Source organism: Adiantum capillus-veneris, chromosome 9, assembly GCF_014529385.1.
Source record: "Adiantum capillus-veneris isolate H3 chromosome 9, ASM1452938v2, whole genome shotgun sequence".
In the NCBI taxonomy this organism is placed as follows: Eukaryota; Viridiplantae; Streptophyta; class Polypodiopsida; order Polypodiales; family Pteridaceae; genus Adiantum; species Adiantum capillus-veneris.
The window spans coordinates 118,625,078-118,645,934 of record NC_140939.1 but is presented as its reverse complement, the minus strand read 5'-3'; the positions used below and the strand labels follow the sequence as shown (position 1 = coordinate 118,645,934).

At 47.7% G+C, this 20,857-nt stretch overlaps 1 protein-coding gene across 1 annotated transcript in view; it reads right to left on the bottom strand.

Moving 5' to 3' along the window:
* PWP2 (periodic tryptophan protein 2) overlaps nucleotides 1-20,857 on the bottom strand; it is a 71,849-nt gene that overhangs the window by 29,625 nt on the left and 21,367 nt on the right. Inside the window, exons 2-4 of the mRNA XM_086520020.1 lie at nucleotides 10,853-11,104; nucleotides 10,682-10,774; nucleotides 10,221-10,592 (exon numbers count right to left, since the gene is read on the bottom strand). Of these exons, the coding sequence (XP_086376146.1) occupies nucleotides 10,221-10,592; nucleotides 10,682-10,774; nucleotides 10,853-11,104 (717 nt within the window). The remainder of the gene's footprint in view (nucleotides 1-10,220; nucleotides 10,593-10,681; nucleotides 10,775-10,852; nucleotides 11,105-20,857) is intronic.

Sequence of the window (20,857 nt, the reverse complement as noted above, 5' to 3'; positions counted from 1 at the left end):
GTCAACGTAAAACGTGAAAATCCATATTGTATGCCACGTCAACAGCGCAAATCACAAGCGTCCTTACAATTGCCACGTCATCATTTCTTTACGCAAATGTGTGTGTGTGTGTGTGTGTGTGGGTGTCCCACTTTTAATTTTTATCTCTAGGCACTTGGGCCCCGTCGGACGGGGTCCCATAAGTTAGTGGGAATTTCTTAAAAAATAGGCGACTCGACAAGACTTTGCAAGTTGGTAAAACTTCTTCTGCTTCTTCTAGGGTTCAGGCTCCTCAGTCGGGATTTGCAGGTTGCCTCCGTTCTTCAATGGTTTGACACGTCAGTAGTTTGTGACATGACATCCCCCCTTCTTGAAAGAAAGTAATCGTCCGCGATTGCAGCATATCTGCAAAACAACTCAAGTTAGCTCAAAACTTTTTGAGGGTCATTCTAAGGGACATTTCGAGGGACAATTAGTTTTCTCATTCCAAATTGGAGCTCTTGATATCCTGGGTCATTGGCTTCCCAGAAAAATCTCATCCAATAAGGAGTCTCATTCCATATTGGAGCTCTTGATATCCTGTGTTGTTGGCTTCCCACAAAAATCTCATCCAATAAGGAATATTTAGTGGTTGGCACATCACAATGCGACACAAATGCTCACATATGCATGTTACAAGACATTGAAACATAAAGTCGTCGATGAACACTCCTCCCCCGCAAATAACCATCCAAGTCGGGGCCATGAGTTGTTCAACGACTCTCTCATCACTCCTGCAAATATCCTAAAAAGGTCCGGTCCCATGAGAATAGAGGCCTTTTATGACCAAACGCCCCCAGACCGCAACGTGCATTGTTTGGAGGTGCTGAGAGTAACCACTACTCAGACTTCTTGATACTCCCCCCGTAAATAACCATCCAGGTTTGGGCCATGAGTATGTGCAAACATTCTAAAACATCAATTCTCTTCAATACTCCACTCAAGAGTAAATAAACAATCCTTGAAAACCATTATTAAAACCGCAGTCAAACACTTCAAATCGGCACCAAGACACAAGATCCATGTCATGAGGACATGGCAATGGCTAATTACTGTCACGAGGACGTGGCAACTGCTAACCTTAGTTAGCAGTTGGTTTCTTTCCAATGATCTTTATTTAATTTTTGAGACCCTCTTTTTGAAGTTGCAAATGGACGGACATTGTGTGGCCAGTGTGAGACGGCCGATGGCCGAGAGTTTCACCCACAGACGGGAAGGCTTTGTCGCCACGAGTTGGTGGGGCAAACCGGCACTGAAAGCCGAGCAGTAAATGGGTGTCCAGGCTCAGTTCAAAGTCATTTAGGCCCCCTCGCTACACTTATAAGGTAACTCAAAAGAGGCATAAGGGACACTTGGCGGCCTGTGAGCCATTCTGCATGCCACATCAGCTGGCAGCGCCCATTTTGAGAGTAAAGGCTGATTTGGGGCTGCCTCTTCTTCTTTAAGTGACTACAGAGTGTGGGTGAGTAGTGGGTGCAAGTTTCATAGCTTTAATGGAAAGCTTTCGTTCTCCCTTGTCTTAAGTAGCGCGATGATTCCGCTCTCATGCATCTCTCTCCCCTTTTGAATACAGAAACGTGATGCGCCTCGAGGGCTTTTCATCTGTATGTATGGTTGTGTGGGTTCATGCCCGATTGCCGAGGCAAGAGCCTCTCGCACAAGTACTGGATTAGCTAGTTGCTAATCCCCCGTAGGTACAAGTGAATTTGGAGAGGTTTGACGCGAGAAATCTCGTCCGATTCAAAGGGCAAGTAGCCCTACACGTGCGCGAGCTCGAGGACTTGCTACGGATGCGACCGGCTCGCGAAACGGAGCCCAAAACAGGGAAATATAGCCTGCTGTGTATTTTTGCAGGTTTAGGATTTTGGCCCTAAACGGTCCCTTATACCCCCAAGAGGTCCGGGGACGCGAGGGGATCGCTGTACAGGTGATTTGGCACATTTTCAGGGCAGGAAACAGAGAATTCAGCGTGCTGCAGATTCCCGCCAGGTTTTGCAAAGAGTCCGTATGAGTCAGGAAAATCACCTATTGCCTGGGGATACAGTCTGTGAAGCGTCCTAGTACAGCTATGCTATCGAAATCGAGCCAGAACAGGTCATTTTCAGCCCGGATTATGCGAGACAGCTCGTTAAAAAAAAGGTTTTATTCCCTCTTTGAATACAATAAAGAAATACCGAAAGGGGCCCCAGTCTTTGGGGCCAACAGGTGTCGGCGTCTGCTTGGTAGCACTTCAGCTTCCAAGCCGTGTGTGTTTGAAGTGTCAATTCCTGTTACAGGTTTTCATTTGCATAGTTTATCTGTGTCCTAAAGTCTAAAGTAAAGTTTCGGGTGAAAGCCTACGTTGGTTTCAATCATCAGACAAGTTAGAACTCAGAAAACTGCTAATCAGAGCATTCTCGACATCAGTCGAGCTCGAAAGTCGACAATTAGTCATGAAAACTGCACCAAAATTAGGGTTAAATTTCTTCCATAAGGTTGTAGCCGACCGCAACATGGTCCATAAGCTCTTAAATAGTCGAAATACGCCTCGACAGACAGTGTTCTTGTGGCGGTGATGGTAGCCCCAAGATAAACCAATCACACTAGATCTCCAAGGTTTTGGTTCGAGAAGAGAGACCTGCTGAGAGATGTCGAGAAATTTCAAGTTATAATCTGCTAGGGTTTCCATGGCAAGCATTTCAGAATACCCCACTCTGCCAAAAGCTGCACTCCAAAGAAAGATGTTTGAAGGCATATCGCTTTGGGCAAGAAAATTTCTTGAAAGCTTGCCAAGTCCTTGGAGTGTGCGGCTTGGTAGCTATAGACATCCACCACTACATAGCACTGCCTCTTAGAAAAACGACGACTTGAAAAATCTGTAATCCTTCTCTTGCGAGTGATATTTATGGCTTATGCCCTGTAAATTAGAGCGATAAAGAGCGCACCCGATGCGCGATGGAGTAAGCGTGGGATGGCTAATAAGCCCGCGGTCGGGACACAAAGCTTCTTTAATAAATGTTCATATGAAGCTTGGAAGCGCCATCTTGCTTTGTCTCCTCTTTGGTAGGACCGGTATGCTTTCAAAAAAGCACACACTTGAAGCTCTCATACCACTGTAACGGGGACGGGTACCGCGTGCCAACAGAAAAGAACAGATTGAACAACTTTAAGCATTTCAAACCGAATCAACCTATACCTGCATGGGATTAGCAATTAGCTAATTGAGTACCTGAACAAGAGGCTCTTGCCTCGGCAATCGCGCATAAACCCACACAACAATACATACAGATGAGTAGCCCTTGAGCTAGGCATCACGTTTTTGTATTCAGAAGGGGGGAGAGGTGCACGAGAGCGGAATCATCGTGCTACATAAAACAAGGGAGAAGGCAAGCTTTCCATTAAAGTGCACCAACTATTCACACACACTGTAGTTCACAATGACCAGCCCCAAATCGATTTCTCTCAAATTTTGGTGCCCCCAGCCAATGTGGCCTTGCAGATTGCTCGAAGCTTGCCAAGTGTCCAGTTTGCCTCTTTTGAGTTAAACTCCTAGTATCCACCAACTTATAAAGTGTCGTGTGGGGCCTAAATGACTTTGAACTGATCCTAGCCGCCATTTAACTACTCTGATTTCAATGCCGATTGGCCCGACCAACTCGTGTCGACTTGGCCTTCACTGTTGCGGGTGAAACTCTCGACCATCGGCCGTTTCACATTAACCATACAATGTCCCGTCATTTGTGACTTCAAAAAGAGAGTCCCAAAAGTTCAATAAAAATTAAGAGAAGGTAACCAGCAACTAAGATTAGTGGTTGCCACAGCCTCGTGACAGCATATATGTCTCTATTAGTATCCCATAAGCTGTGCATAAAGGAGACCAATATGGTAAGCACCTCTATCTCCATAGGAAGGGCTGCTAACTCCGGTCTAATGATCTCGTGTGGCACGGAGACCTTGGCTCTGATCAGCCGAGAGATCATAGATACCAAGGGTAAGCACCTCTATCTCCATAGGAAGGTCTGCTAACTCCGATCTAATGATCTCGTGTGGCACAGAGGCCTTGGCTCTGATCAGCCGAGAGATCATAGATACCAAGGGACTCCCCATACCTCTCCACCCATCCTGACCCAGAGAGGGTCTCAAAACCTGAATCCCATAGAGCATAGTTGAAGCCACCAAGGTATCAGAGAGCCAAAGTTTTGTTCAGGGTTCCTGGAACTAAACCTGTGAACACATCCTCCCCAATCCTCCCAAGGCCGCATACGCTCTGGTCAACCTAGTTTTTGCGACTCTCTTCAAAGAAAACCTTGGTCCAGTGAAGAATACCCCAAGATAAGTGCATGCATCTGTGTATTCCACAGTCTCTTGACCATAAGTGAATGTAGGTGAAGATCTATTGATCCAGTGCGGTGTGGTGTTGGTTTACCAAGGTTTACAGACAATCCACTATCCTCCGCAAAGCTGTGTAATGCATCCAAATGTCGTTAAATACCCTCCGATGATTCAAAGATCAACAGAATATCATCAGCATATAACAACAATAAAATTCATGTCCCTGCACCTCTCAATCAATGTAATAAGAAACCTCATCTATATACATACCAAATAGAGTAGGAGACAATGGACAACCTTGTTTCACTCCAATAGTGGAGTCTAGTTAACTAAATCACACATCCCCTCTAAAGTGTGTACATGTCCCACCACTAATCTGTATAGAGACATGAACCCAAAATCAACTCAATGGGCACTCCCATCTCCTATAGGTTGTGCATCATAGTCACAGGGGACGCCCATTTTTGGGCTTCCCGTCCCGCCCTCTTTTTTACACTAAAAATCCATTTGAGCCCCGTTCCCTGTCCCCTGACGCGTCCCTTGTGACTATGTTGTGCATCAATCTGGCATTGGGCACCACATGTCAAATGCTTTGCCGAAATCCACAAAGCTACAATAAATCCATCTCCCATGTGCCCTACCTCCTCAATGATGGCTCTGAGTGTCAGAATATGGTCAAGAGTGGAGAAGCCTCTCCAAAAACCGGCCTGTCCCACTACCCATAGGCCCTCACTCTCTGCCCATCTACTCAATTGCTGCTCAAGGAGATAGATACATACAATCGTACCAACATGTGTCCAATCATAATAGTACGGTACTTTCCAAGCTCCGTAGGATCACCTGCCTTGAAGATGGGCATATAATAATAGATAGTTTCCAAGTCTCACGTAGACCATCACACATGACACAATCGAGCAGAACTAGGATATCTCTAGCACGAATGAAGTGCTCTGCTACAAGACCATCCTGGTCCTCATCCTGTCACTGGCCGTCTTTACCATCTCAGTAGTAAAGAAGGTACACGTAGATGGGCATGGCTCAGGAGAACTTGGAAGGGGTGTCTGTCCAGGATAAGGATGTTGCATATTGACCCCACACATCAGGGGAAGTAATCACAAGTGCTCGTGAAAGAAACACCTCCAGAGTCTACTCTCAAGAACAACTTGTATAAGTCTCGCTCCATCTGCGCTAGGAATGCTCGCTTCTTCCGTCACACAAGGCGCCTCAAGGCTATTCGAGATTGTCTGTTATTGATGACCCTTAAGAGAAGATCCCTCTAAAGTTGTGCTCTCGTCTCTCTACACTCCTCGTCATACCAACTGTTTTGAGGCATGCTCCTAGAACGGTGTCTCTGATGATTGATTAGGCTGAGTGTGTGGGTATACCTCTGTTGCTACATCATGTAATGTCTTAGTCAATAAAGTGGTGATCTCCTCCACTGAGAGTCCTAGCCTAGCTGCTATACATGGACGACTATAGATATCCACTATATAAACAAAGTCAGTCTCTAGTGTAAATGTAAAGTGGGTATTTGTCCTCCCGCCTGACACTTGGGCTGTACTGTACTAAAAGGAGACAGCAAGTGTCAAGAGAGCATGATCCACTGCTACACCCACTGGTCTGGGTCCTACTATGAAATCCTAAATGCAGGGAATGAAGCTCCGTTGTGCCATGACATAGTCCACTATGCTGGCCCCATGCCTGTGTGGAAAGCATGTGAAACTCACCGTTCTAGAAAAACGTTGTAGGCCATTAAGTATGGCCAGACCATGTGTAGTCGCCATCTCCATGAGATGTCTCCCATACTCTATCTGCTCTCAAGCCCCAAATCTCCTACAACCAGCTCTCTATGCATCTCTTCTGAAGTGTCATAGAAGATTGTCTGAGCACTGCTCGTCCGGGCATTGAGTCCCCTAGGAGAATGATGTCACCATCCCTGAAAAACTCTCATGTGTCAACGTCTAGGACAGAGAAAGGTGACTCTAGGCCCAACATAGACTGATGTGCTGAGGGGGGATCGACCTGTGTTGGCCCTCTGCCTCACCCACATGTATCTAGCATGATCACAATGTGTAGAAGTGGTTGTAGCTCCTCTCTGAATGACATTGCTACTCCCCCCGATCCTCTGCTCCCATGCTCAAATCTCAAATCAGTCCGACAAGTTGTCTCCCATCTACATCCCATCACATGTGGCATCACTTGTCCAGGGGCCTGGTGACAAAGTTACACGGAATGGGAACGAGGAACCGGAACGGGGGGGCTCTGGGATGTTTCGGGAACGAGGGGGGGGGGGGGCTCGAGGTGGCGGAACGGGAACGGGGGCCGGAACGGTAGCCTTGAGGGAAAGGGAGAGGGAGAAGGAGAGAGAGCCTTGAGGGAGAAGGTGAGTTAGAGAGCTTGAGAGAGAGGGTTTAAATCCCTTCTTTATATAGGAGAGAATGGAAATAACACCCCCCCAAAAGTTCAAAAGACCTGTCCCAAACTGTCATTTTTTTAAACTTTGTCATTCCATCCCGACTGCCGTTCCGGTTATGCTTGAGAAGGGAACAGCGTTCCATTCCCGTTTCCATTTCGAGGAGGCATTGGGCTTGGGAACACATTCCGAGAATGGGAGGGCCCCGTTCCGCCTGTTCCTTGTTACTATGCCTGATGAGTCTCTGAGAAGAATATAATGTTCTTGTCCCATAGCTATCCTTAGAGGCGCCCACATCCAGCCTATAAGATCCATTACAATTTCACGTTGCCATCTTCAATATGGTCCCATACGTCTCGCATCGTCATGTAGAGTGTCGCTCTACAATCACCACCCGACCATCTCTGTACAAGGCCATCTTTCCCTTCTCCCTTGCTGTTGTAATCTATGGCATCACCTCTCTCATGTGAGTCAACTGCGAGAGGGTGAGATCACCACCGAGAAAAATATATGTCTTCGTAAGGGTTGGCCTCTTCTTCAAGAACTCCTCCTCCTCCAAGGAGGGGAAACGTAGTATGAGTGCTCTATCCTTTGAAGACTCTCTCAGGCCTTCACTCCTCTTGCCCACCCTACATGCCTTTATGTGTAAAGGCTTCTCCATCCCCATCATGGACATGAGGCTTATGACCTCTTTTTTAACATTGTTGACATCCTTGATGCCGGTGACCCTCACATGTATGGCACATACCCGCCTTCTTTGCTCTTCTTCGAGGGTCTTGTTAATGATGTTAGGTGTAGAAGAAGCCCCTTTACCTTTCCCTTTCTTGGCAACCTTGATCAACTTCTCGGCCGCCTTCACTTTCTTTTTGTGTCTTGGTTATGCCCTCACCCAAGATGACTTCTTTTCCTACTCCTCATTGACGACCCGCACTTGTTCTTTGATTGTGTTCAGCTCCTCCATCGTGGAAGACTGAATTTCCCCTTCTTCAAGTCACCCACATTTGGCTTCAAGAAGCTCATCTTGTAGATTTGGGATGATGGAATCTTGGATGACCACATCCTCCTCCAGCGAAGAGATCCTCCTACGCATGCTACTCTCTTTCCTCCACTCTTCCACTTCAATTCTCCATTCTCTCATTTCCTTCTCTATTGCCGACATCCTCCTCCCTGTCCGCATGGAGGTGGCTTTGTGGGCGGCCGGCGAGGTATGCGTCTTCCTACACGTGGAGGAAGCCATTGGCACTTCTTCAATACTTCCCATGAGAGAGAGAGAGAGAGAGAGAGAGAGAGAGAGAGAGAGAGAGAGAGAGAGAGAGAGAAATGAAATGAAATGAAATGTTGTATTAACGTCTTCAAAAGGCCAAAGTGACCTATGAGACCAGAAAGTTACAATGTGGTGTATCTGATACAAAGTCAGATTAACAAAATAAATTAAACTAGGATAACAAAATATAAATACTACGGAATCCTAAACTAAGCTGATAGGTGTGAAAGGTGAAAGGCGTGAAATGTGTGAACTAAGCAGTACAATGTGTAGACAATATGGAAGGGAAGTAGAGATCCATCTTCATCTGCACTCTGGACGACAAAAAAGTATGGCTCGAATCCTTTGTCGTAGCCTCCTTTGAAACTGTGTAGCTCCTCTTCTCCATCGGGATCGTCTAGATCTCCCTAGCTCCAATTCTCGGTCTATGAGAATGCCAGTAGTGCGGGCAGACCTCTCCATTGTTGGCTGCTCCTCTGTCTGTTCTTCTGGGTGTACAATATCTAGTGTAAAGAAATCTGTGATCTGTCTCTGGGGTTGTCTCTTTTCAGCTCTCCTCCGTAAAGTTTCTCTATGCCTGTGTAACTCAAGTAGACATAGCCCAAGACATCTCTGATCCTCATAACTCATGACCCTAGATAGAGGCCCAAAACCTTCTCTGAATAGACAATGAAAACGGCCTCGTATCTCATAGTACACTGTGCAATGACATGTGTAATGTACCTCTATCTCTGGCTCTCGATGGCATAAGCGGCATATCCTGCTATCTGCTGGTGTCCCTCTGAATCTGCCAGTCTCAATCTCGAGCTGATGTGAGGACGTGCGTATCTGGCCAATGGCACAACGCAAACCATGACACACACACACACACACACACACAGAGAGAGAGAGAGAGAGAGAGAGAGAGAAGCTTGCCCCCTGCTTGAGAAACTGGCCCTCTACTTGAGGTTGCCCCTCTGCTTAAGCTGCCCTTTTGCTTCTGAGAAAAAAACCCCTTTTGGGTTACGATTGGAAAAAATTGTACGCTTGCTTATTGTTAAATCAGTGCACCATCATAGTACTTCACTTAATCTCATTAAAGAATTCCATCGTATGGTGGCTGAGCTTTTCACAATACAGAGATACAACTTAGCGAAGCCAACGCACCATTGTTTACGCATCATTATAGGTGGAAGCAGACAATCTGTTGGGCGCTATTGAAACACACTGTTAAGCACTGCTGAGAGAGAAGGGAGGCTGCAAGTGGGGTGGAGTGGAGGGCAAGGCTGCAGGGGGGCCACCGGGGGGGGGGGGGGGGGGGGGGGGGGGCGCAGGGCAGCTTAAGCAAAGGGGCAACCTCAAGTAGAGGGCCAGTTTCTCAAGCAAGGGCAAGGCGGCAGCAACCAAGGAGGAGAAGATTACAGGCTGAGTGGCTGACAACAGACTGCTGTGGCGAAACTAAGAGGTGAAGGTGATAGGCTTGAAGGGCAACAATGATGAGGGCTAAAAGCAATAAGAAATCTTCCTTGACAAGGATGGCAATCCTAAACTGACAATAAGCTTCAGCATTTCTGCAGTCGGGTGCAAGGGATGGCAATCCTAAATTGACAATAAGCTCTAGTGTTACTACTTTTTTAAGCTGAAAATGATCAGAGATAATTTTTCTTTGTAAATGTATTGAGTACCATGTCGGGATTTAAATTTTGTTCACATCACCTGACATCCATACCAAATGAAACATGTAATGCTCAAAGAACTGAAGGCACACAATGGATGTCAGAGTTAGCTCAACGAGCCATCATATGCATCAGCCTAGCATAAGCCTATGTAGATACACAGGCTTCAATATCTGCACCATCCTGACTGCTATGCCTTTAGTTTGGTGTAGTAGTTGCATCTTAATGCTATTCTCTGCTCTTTATCAAGCCACACTAGATTGACGAAGGACTATCACAACACACATGTTCCTAAAAAAAACTCTGCTTAAAGTAGATGTGCTATTACACCAAACCAGACCCCAAAATGGACACATATGAAACCCCGTAAAACTAAATCTGTTAAACAGTCCCAACATCATCTGACTTCACAGGGAGCAAGCAAAATTGGATTGACATATCAACATAAAGGAGCACACTATTGTACTGACCTGGGGGTAATTTCCCTTTGAGGTGTTTATTAATGGACGAATTTTATCTCAATCACAATTAATACTGACCAAACTATTGCATATATTACCTGTTCCCCCACGTCATACATACAGATAAATTTGCTGCTTCCCCCCGCAAGCAAATAGTTTCCATCTGCTGAGTAACAAATAGTGGTGAAACACTTTCCTGAACTCGAGTTAGCTGCAGTCCTCTTATCACTTATCAGCCTTCCGCCTGCTATATCTCGTCTGCCCTCAATAGTAGCTGTTAATTGTCCTTCAACTGGATCCCATAGGTGAATTTGCCCATTCAGTGTTGTAGAAGCAAGTTGTCTTCCATCAGGTCGATAAGCCACAGTAAGGACGTCATGATTATGTGGGAAGGTTTCAAGGCCACCTTTCCCATTAAACACATCCCAAATGCGAACAGTTTTATCCCAAGAAGATGAGGCCAGCATTTCCTGAGCCAAAATATCCATGGAACTGTAAATATCAACCAGGTTTTTGCTATTTTCCTCCTACAGAGTCTGTAAAAATACAAAGGTCTTACATGTACTGGTGAAAACATTAAGCCATGAACAGGGCCTTCGTGACCACTTAGTACATCCAAAAGTCGACTAGTCTTCATGGACCAAACATAGATCTGCCCCAAACCACCATCACATCATTCTAGGCCAAAAAAAGGAGAATTAGGAGAACCAAACATGACATAAAGACTCGCCTGGAAAGAATCGAGAGATCCAGCACAGACTACCTCCCCACTTCTATCAGCAGTTAGTGAGGCAAATTGTGTTGGCGAGGGAGTAGTAAAAGTGCGGAAATTTCTATATCGCAATAGGTCCCATGCTCGCACTGTGCCATCCAAAGATGCACTTAACAAAGCAGAATTACCCGGTAGAAAATGCACGGCTGTGATGGAGTTGGTGTGCTCAGCAAAAGTTACAAAGCAAAACCCTGAAGAAGAATTCCAAACCTGAAATATTATAAAGCTCTCTCTCTCTCTCTCTCTCTCTCTCTCTCTCTCTCTCTCTCTCGGGGTTGACTATGAACCTTGGCAAAACCAAGGTTATGATCTTTCACACATCCAGTGCAGTGAGGAGCGCTGCCACCTTCACAGCAGTAGGGGGACAGGTTGATGTGGTCACCTCATATGTCTACCTTGGAGTTACATTCACCAGCCTCCCGGGACCCTTCACTATGAGGCAGGCAGCTACTGACAGGCTCACTCGAGGATATTCAGGCCTGGCCATGCTAGAGTGGAGATGCCACCAGGCACACTTTTAGGAGCCCCGCACAAAGGGGTGGCTTTTCGACACCTTAGTCACCCCAGCCTTGATGTACTCAGCGGTAGTATGGGCACCAAGATTGACAGTTGACCAGTGGGCACAGATGGAGAGGCCACACATATGTATGATCTCACACTTGCTCCGTAGCAAGCAGACAGTGCCACATGACATTATCAGAGCAGAGCTCGCCCCACCACCTATGGTAGTAGAGGCACTATTCCACACAGTCTGTTTCATTCAAAGGATTAGAGAGCTACCTCCCGACAGACTTACTCGCAGGGCTTTTGAGGCAGCTATACAGCTATCAGAGAGTGGGCATGAGAGAGCATGGTACTCACAGGTCAGAGCATGGTTTGAGGCACACGGTCTTGATATGGAGAGTCTTACCACCCTTCCAGTGCGACCCTGACTCACCCTATGTTCACCTCTCTCGCAGCAAGAGGGACTCAGTATTGATACAAGACCTTTGGCAGCTATACACCAAGAGAGTTTGGGAGTCACCGGGCTTGGGGACGAAGGTTCAGACTACAGAGACCAGTTCCTTACTATACTACCTGATCGGTTCATATAGAGACCACGCTACATGGACACATACATGCCACATAGCTCATGGGTGGCGATTGGTCAGTTGAGAGTGGCATCACACAGGCTAGAGATTGAGACTGGGAGACACACTATGTCCCCAGAGAGGAGCGAGTCTGCAGAGCATGCACAGAGGAGGTGGAGAGCGAGGAGCATTTTGTGTGTCGATGCAGCGCATATACTGAGATCAGAGGCACGTATGAGGCCTTATTCAGAGGGCAGCCCACTCTTCGAGAGATCACGGACTCTCGAGATCAAAGAGAGCTAGGACGTTTCTTATTAGGATACAGAGCCACCGGGACACACTACTACAGACACACGCAGCTACACAGACAGGGTAGATAGTTGCAGCTCACAGACTTCTTTTAGAGAGTTACAACACCCCCCCCCCCCCTCATCCGACACACAGAGGGGAGTGACACTCCCACGGGCCGAGGCGAGCCGAGCTAGACGACGACCACGAGTCACTGGCTACAGGGGTGCGAGCCTCCACCGCCAACAAATCAAGGAGATCCGGGCCCAAGAGCGCCGTGCCACTAAGGAGCGAGTGGCTCAGACGAGGGCCGACCCTGCAGCTTTCATCCCGGCAGCCCTAGCACCAGACCCACCCATGTGCCACATAATACACCCGCGCGGCCATTAGTACACGAAGGAGCTAGATAGCTTGATGCACTCTCATGATTGTACTACCCTAAGCATATAGACATGCATATACCAGAGCTCCATCCCCCCCCCTCAGATATCCCTTGGATATATCACCACCACCATCTCTAGTACATCACTACTTATTTCTAGTTCAATTCAGTTTTGTATCAATTTTATTTCATTTGTCTTTCCAACAAGACGGATGACATACACACCACGTATATTGGATTTGTCTCATAGGCCAAAATCAGCCTGACATAGACGTAAAAAATCTCTCTCTCTCTCTCTCTCTCTCTCTCTCTCTCTCTCTCTCTCTCTCTCTCTCTCTCTCTCTCTCTCTCTCTCTCTCTCTCTCTCTCTCTCTGCACAGCTTGTGGGATACTACTAGAGACAGATATGCTAGACTGGCCCTTGAGTCTTCCAAACAGTTAGCTCTTCAGGGGGACACTTCATGCTGCTATGCACAGATGACATCATGGTTTCAGACGCATGGCTTCACCATGGACAGGCTGCTCTCTTTCCAGTACTCTCTTCAGGCACCCTCGATGTCTCTTACACGGGTGGAGATTACTAGACTCATTCGTCAGGACCTGATCCAACTGGATACCATGAGGACATGGATAGAGCCGACACAGGAGTTGGGCACGAGATGGCTTTCTATAGAGAGCATCTTCTCCACCTCACACGAGATGGGTTTGTTATTCGACCTAGCTACATGGACACACATATGTCTCATGGTTTGCAGTGTGCCATTGGTCACATACGCACATCGTCACATCAGCTGGAGATTGAGGCTGGTAGATTCAGAGGGATACCAGCAGACAGCACGATATGCCATTTATGCCTTGAGCTTGTCTTGGAAATCAGCCCAACTAAATGAGAGGGGCGTGAAATCGTCGGCTGCCTCTAGGTGCGCGGCTAGCTGTGCCTCTTGCCATGCGTGATACCAATTGATGACATCACCGGCAAGGTACATAGCTGCCGTCAAAACTTTGCTATTTCCTGTCTTCTTAGTTGTCACAAAATAAGCATTAAATTGATGCAACCAAGAATGAATAATTGTAGCATCCATCTTACCGTCATACTTACTGAAAGTCAACTTTTCTGTAACTGGATGGTTGGAATCCGCGTCGTGGCTTGCGCCACTTGACGAACTCCCACGATCTTTGGGTGGTTCGGTCTTCGAGGCTAACAATTGGGAAATAAATTCTTGATTGTGAATCTCCCTTTGAGCTTCTCGCTCGGCGTCCCTTTCTGCTTTGCGTTCATTTCGTTCATCGCGCTCGCGTTAGAGAGCAAGTCGATTTTCTTCTTGTTGTGCGGCAAGTTTTGCGTTTCTTTCATCACACTCACGTTCCTGCCCAAGTCGATTTTCTTCTTGTTTTGTGGCAAGTCTTGCGTTTCTTTCATCGCGCTCACATTCTTGAGCAAGGCGACTTGCTTCTTGTCTATCCATCATGGGCATCATCTGCTTGGCCATTGCCTCCATAGCACTTGGTGGCGTAGATGGCGAAGGGAGAGGGTTAAAGAAAACATCTCCGGGTGGGGACGAGTCTTCGTCGCCTCTCTCATGCTCATCACCTGTATGCGAAGTATCGATTCCACTTCGAGTGACGACCATGCACTATGATCTTGGGTTCTTAAGCTCGCGAGGAACTTGGGTTCTTGAGGGTCTTGAGGTTCTTGAGTCTTGAGGGTCTTGGGTTCTTGAGGTTCTTGAGGGTCTTCAGGTTTTCTTTCGCTTGCAAATCGCGTTGGAGAAGGATCTTCTCGTCACCCGAGTTCTACCCTTTTCTGCGGGCGCACCCCTTGGAGGCCTTGCGCTCACACCAAGGTTGCTTTTTCCCACCTCACGTCGATTGGCCAGCCGCTAAGTGCACAGTCCGCTCCCAATGAGTGAAAAGAGACACAAGGGGACGCTGTACAAGCCCTTCTTTCTTGGGATTCCTGTCACTCTTCAACAAAACACGATTAGGGATCGCCACGCCCAAGTAAACTTGGGTTCGTGCGATCGCAACAAGCAAAAAAAATTCTTGTGGTTCTTTCCTTGAGTAATGCAGAACATTTCCAAAGCTCTGATACCAATGTTAGGTGCAGCGGAATGAATGTTGTATTTTCTCAAGATTAGTGATCTTTATTGCTCAAGGTTCCTTTTAGTTCTTAGGGAAGAGAGAGCTTTCCGTCTTATGGAGAGTGCTATGATCACGAACAAAGTGAGTGGATATTGTGCGTGCAAGTGAATGAGACTGAGAGAAGGAGAGAGAAGAGATACGACACCCGAGAGTTTGTAAAACCCTCCTCCGAAGGCCTCACTGTAGCCTGCTACAGTGTCACTTCACAGGACAGGCAGTTGGACAGTTAGCTACAGTTGGTCTGGTTCACACTGGACGGACCCTTTGGCTGGGAGTGACACGTGGCATGGTACCTACGGTGGTCTAGTGGACGTCGTGGCCAGGTCACCACCACCACTCAGTTTGGAGATAGACTTAGCTGGCTGGACATTTATGGGCCGTTGGTGGCTCCTATGGTTGTACATATCAGTAGTCGTTTTGGGACAGTTCCATCTTATCTTGCACGTAGTCGTCTAGAGAGTCTTACACAAAGCACTGCTACACCATCCATGCACATCTGAGCCTCAACACCCTATTTTGTACCTGTGAGTCTTGGGCTGGAGCTGAGTGTGCTGCCACTCCAGAGTCTGTACATGGTCCTTTGAGTTAGTCGAGTCCACATGTCCTGGTCTACTGCTGTGTCTCTGTTATTATCCATTGTTTCTTGTATTTCATTCTGTTGAGAGAGTTTCTGTTTGTTGAGTGAGATTGTCACGCACATTGCACTGGGGAACACCCACACTGTAGAGAGCACGACACATTATCCGCGCTACAGGTGCTCTCATTTTGGCGATCACGGTGGGACCTCAACTGAAGTCTCACTCTGTTGAGTAGCTGGTTTCTTCGCTTCGCCTATGTAGCCTGTTGGTCGCTTCGCCTGTGCAGCCTGTTGGTCTGGTCCAGTTTCACCCTTGATAGCTTAATCTAGCTGGTCTAGTCTCTCGCCTTGCTGGCTTGGTCCCCTCTCGCCCTGGTCCAACTTGCCTCGTCTCTGGTCACGACCCCTCGACCCTGGTCTAGTCCTCCTCGTCCCTCGTCCCTGGTCCAGCTAGTCTAGTCACTCGTCTGGTCTAGTAGAGTCTAGACCAATCTTCAGCCAGTTCAAGGTTCTCTTGCCCAAAGCTTGGTTGGATTGGAGGTCACTGCATGACACATACAAGGAGGTCAGTTGAGCGTCAAAGCCCACTACTGAGCCCTCTGAAGTACTATCACAGAAGACGACCTTTGACACCTTGTAGAAATCCTTCAACCTCATCACCTATACCTCCACATATCACATCACCCATTCCTTCATCAAGTTCCCCATCTTCGCGATCACCTTCTCCAGAAAAGCTCTCTCCTATTCTTCTACAACAAGCTATTGTGCAACAAGCTATTGTGCAACAGACTCAGCAAGGAATCATGGAGCCACTAGCTAGTGTTTTGGCCAAGGTGAACATCAAGTTCCCTACATTCAAAGGGCTGTCTTCAGAAGATGCTGACGACCATGCAAGGAGATTTGTATCTCTCTGTAGGGGACGTGGGCTGAACAGAGAAGATGCTTACTTGGTACTATTTCCATCCACCCTGGATGGCCTAGCAGATAAATGGTACAGCCAATTTGCAGAGAACCATTTTGCAACTTGGGCAGCCTTAAGACAGCAGTTCTGTGCAGCTTTCAGGCCAGGTGACTACCAAGAGAAGGTGTTGGATGAGTTGGCCAACATGGTGCTCAAACCTGAGGAGACTTTTGCGGAGCTTATGACGAAAACTAAGTCGCTGGTGGCCAAGCTTCCCCAACAACCCGGTGAATTCATGGTTAAAAAGTGGGTGGAGAAGGCGCTTCCCAAAACTTCTCAGCAAAAACTCCGAGAGAGTCTCCGACCCGACGCCACTCTTGACGAGTTCATCGCAGCTGCTACTAGAATAGAGGGAGCTAGGAAGCTCTTCAACAACTCTCCTCAAATAGATACTCCATCTGTGTTCAAGGAAGGTAGTCCTACTGATCCTTTAACTTCTTTACGTAGGGAACTGGAAGCCCTAAAGCTACAACGAGCTCTTCAAGAGGAGAGGTCCTTCTCTCTTAGACAAGAGAAGCCTACACATAATGAGGCATTGGAACAGATTAAGCGCGAGTTAGAAGAGCTCAAGTGTCAGCAAGAGACTAAGGCTATGGTTTGGTGTAGCTCATGCCGCTCTCCAAGGCACCCACCCCAAGAATGCCCCCTTCGGTTTTACTACCACTTCTGTGAAAAAGCTGGACATGAGGATAAGGATTGTTACTACCTCAAGGGATTGCGTCAAATACAACAAAATCTTGGTCCTTCTCTCCAACAAGGGCTAGCACCTGCATCCAACATGGTCTCACCCTACGGCCATCAAAACCAGTTGCCTCCTCTGCTGACAACACCCCCTATGCAGCAAGGTATGCACAACAACTTTGCACCCCACAGTTTTTATCATGCCAGTACTCCCTCAGTTCCCCAAAGTTTCTACACCTCAGCCTCAAATTCCATGCAGCAACCACCTCGTCCCCCGTTTCGTCCTTCCAATCGGCCCATACTCTGCTACAGATGCGGAGAATATGGGCATTATCAGAGCAAGTGTCCTTTACCTGAGGGGTCCCCTCCTTGTCGTCATTGCCCTGATTCAAAGGATCACTACAGTAAAGATTGTCCCAAGCAAAGGGCATCCACGTCTTCAGGCTCGACTCAGAACCAGCCCGAATTCACCTTTCCGAAGATAAATTTGATTACTGTGAACACCGTGCCTCAACCTTCACCTGCTACTCATGTGGTTAAGCCTCTGCAAGTGGAGGAGCCTGTTGGTGTCCTTGCTGGTGTCCTTACTCGGGCACAAAGAGCAGCTCTTGGTCTCAGTCTACCCACAGGTCCACCTCGCCAGTCTCCACTTCCTCACTTTGGTCTACCTGACCCAAAGGACAAGTCCTTCCCAATTGCTCAGAGCAAACCAACTTCCTTGTTATCTGACATTGATGGAGCCTTCTTAGAAGCAATGGCTGACTTGGAACAGATTAAGGTCACAAAAGGAGCCCAGTTCGAAGGCGCCAAGCCCACAGCAGAAGCCATCTTGAAAAATACTTTTCAGCAGGTGTCACTATACGACATGCTAAGGCTTGATGCAACACTTAGAAGTGACACCCTCTTAGTCATTCAGTCTGTGTACCCGGGGGCTGGGCCTAGTGGCGGGCACCTCCCTGTACAGCCCTCAAGAGTCCTATTTGATTTCCTATCCATCTGCTCCCCTCACCGATTATAAAAGTCCTCGCCTCACTGTATCTATTCTTGGGCACCAGCTATCCGGCGTCATCGTTGATGGAGGATCTGGAATCAATTTGATGCCCGAATTCACTATGATGGCCTTAGGTCTAAAGCCTACCCGACCTGCTCCTTTCACTGTTACATTGGCTGATCAGAGAACAGTCTACCCAGTGGGCATAGTCGACAAGGTGCCTCTGAAGGTACAAGATTTCACTTTTAACTTGGATTTTGTGGTAGTTAATCTTCCCCTGGTAGAGGGAGGTTATCCCTTGCTGATTGGTAGGCCATGGCTGCGACATACGAAAGCACTTCACGACCCGGGAACCGACGCCATGTGGATACATACTCCTGGCTTTCCAATGCAACAAATTCGTCTCGAAGGAGGTATGGATCCGGTCGTTCAACATAGCTCTTTGTCAGGAGAGTCCAACCCTGCCTTGGACCATCCGGTCCCTCCCGATGGGTCCGATGAAGACTTACTGCAGTGGTTAGAAGCCACCTCTTCGATGCAATGCTATGTAGTCTCTCTTCAACCTTTGCCAACAGATTCACCCTATCCCCCTGATCCTACATCTGAAGCTACGCCTGAGACCAAGAATCCCAGTCAGACAAGTGAGCCAGAACCAAGTGGACCAGTCTCAAGTGAGTCAGAACCAAGTGGACCGATCTCTGGTGCCCATCCTTCAGAGGGTCCCTTGATGGAAACCGTCGGCCTGGGTGAGCCTATAACCCACCATAGAAGGGGAAAAAAGTCTCCCTTGCAAGAGTTGGCCAACACCCCAGCTCCCTCCTTAGCCTCTACTCCATCTGACTCTCCACCCATGCCGGAGCACTTTGAGGTATCTGAGGATTTACCATTTGCAGAGCTTCCATCAGGTTGGTTGCAGGAAGAGTATGCTGATTTCAACATTGATCAGACGCCAGCTCATAATGTCCAAAGGCTAACAGAGGCGGCACAATCTTCTCCACCTGACGCAGCCTCGACCACTGCACCGCCTGACCCAGTCAGAGAGGTCAACCTAGGAGGCCCTGACAGCCATCAGCCCATCTTATTAGCCACTTGGTTATGGGATCACCCCGCTCTACTCGACCTGGTAATCTCCTTCGTGCGCTCTTTCAAAGATGTGTTTGCCTGGTCTTACCACGATTTAGAAGGAATCCCAGCAGAGCTACGAGTCCACACAATTCCTCTGGTTGAGGGGGCTAAGCCGGTCAGAGGACGTGCTTACAAACTGAATCCCAAGTATGCAGAAGCAGTCAAAATCGAGTTGGAAAAAATGCAAGAAGCAGGTATTATTGTACCAGTAGAGCACTCAGAATGGTTGTCTCCTATGGTTATTGCCCCAAAGAAGCAGTCCAACAAAATTCGAGTTTGTGTCGACTATCGGGCTCTGAATAAGGTCACAATCCCGGATGGATTTCCGACACCTTTTACTGAGAGAGTCCTCGAAGATGTCGCTGGCCATGTACTGTATAGTTTTATGGACGGGTTCAGCGGCTACAATCAGTTAGGAATACATCCTGACGACCAAATCAAAACAGCTTTTGTGACTCCCTGGGGTATTTTCATCTACACTAGAATGTCTTTTGGGCTTAAAAATGCACCGCCTTCTTTCAATCGCATAGTATATCTCATCTTTTGTCCTCTGCTTACTGATCACCTTCGCATATTCATGGATGACTTTTCCACCTTCTCGGGTGCTCAATGTTCGACCCCAGTAGAAAATCTAAAGGAGCATCTTGCTCAGCTCTTTGCAGTCTTCCTCAGGTGCACAGAGGCACGTTGGAAGCTCAATCCGAACAAATGTCATTTTTTGGTCACAGAGGGCACACTGTTGGGCCATGTGGTGTCTGCTCAAGGTTTGGCACCGGACCCAGAGAAGATAGTGGCCATCTTGAAGTTACCTCCTCCCATAAATCCCAAAGGTGTTCAGAGCTTTGTGGGCCACACCGGCTATCATCGCAGGTTTATACGTATGTATGCACAGGTGGCTCAACCATTGACCCGGCTCACCAGTGCCGCTGTTCCCTTCCGATGGTCAACACCTGAGGCCGAAGCATTTGCATACCTCAAAAAACGTCTCACTGAAGCGCCTATTCTAGTTGCCCCGGATTGGGCCCTACCTTTTCATGTGCATACAGATGTCAGTCTGTTGGCTGTGGGTGCTGTGCTGACTCAGCCTAGCAAAGAGTTCAACTTGGATCCCCCTGTACATTATGCAAGTCGCCTGCTCACCAAAGCAGAGCGAAACTATAGCACCACAGAGAGGGAAGGATTGGCTATAGTGTATGCTCTACACAAATTTCGTCACTATTTGCTAGGGGTCCACTTCACAGTTATCACTGATCACCATGCCTTGCGCTATCTGCTTAATAAGCCACAAGTTGCAGGTCGAGTATGGCGATGGCTCCTCCTATTCCAGGAGTTTGATTTTGAAGTGGTACTCCGTCCTAGTAAGCATCATGTAATGGCTGACCACCTCTCTCGCATTTACACAGGCGAAGAAGCTACCGGGATTGCGGATGACTTTCCAGATAGCAGTCTTTTTAAAATAGATACAACATCGGAATGGTACGGCGAGGTCCTACATTTTCTATCTACTAGGCTGTACCCAGAGAGGGCATCCCCACTGCAAAAGAGGAGATTGTTGTTGAAGTCCAGGCCTTTCACTCTGATCGGGGGCCAGCTCTACAAAGCGGGACCAGATGGTGTTCTGAAGCGTTGTGTCTCGCCTCATGAGGTGGAGCATATTCTGGAGGATGCCCACAATGGTCCCACTGGTGGCCATTACCCTGGTCACATCACTGCTCAGAAGATACTACAGAGTGGTCTGTGGTGGCC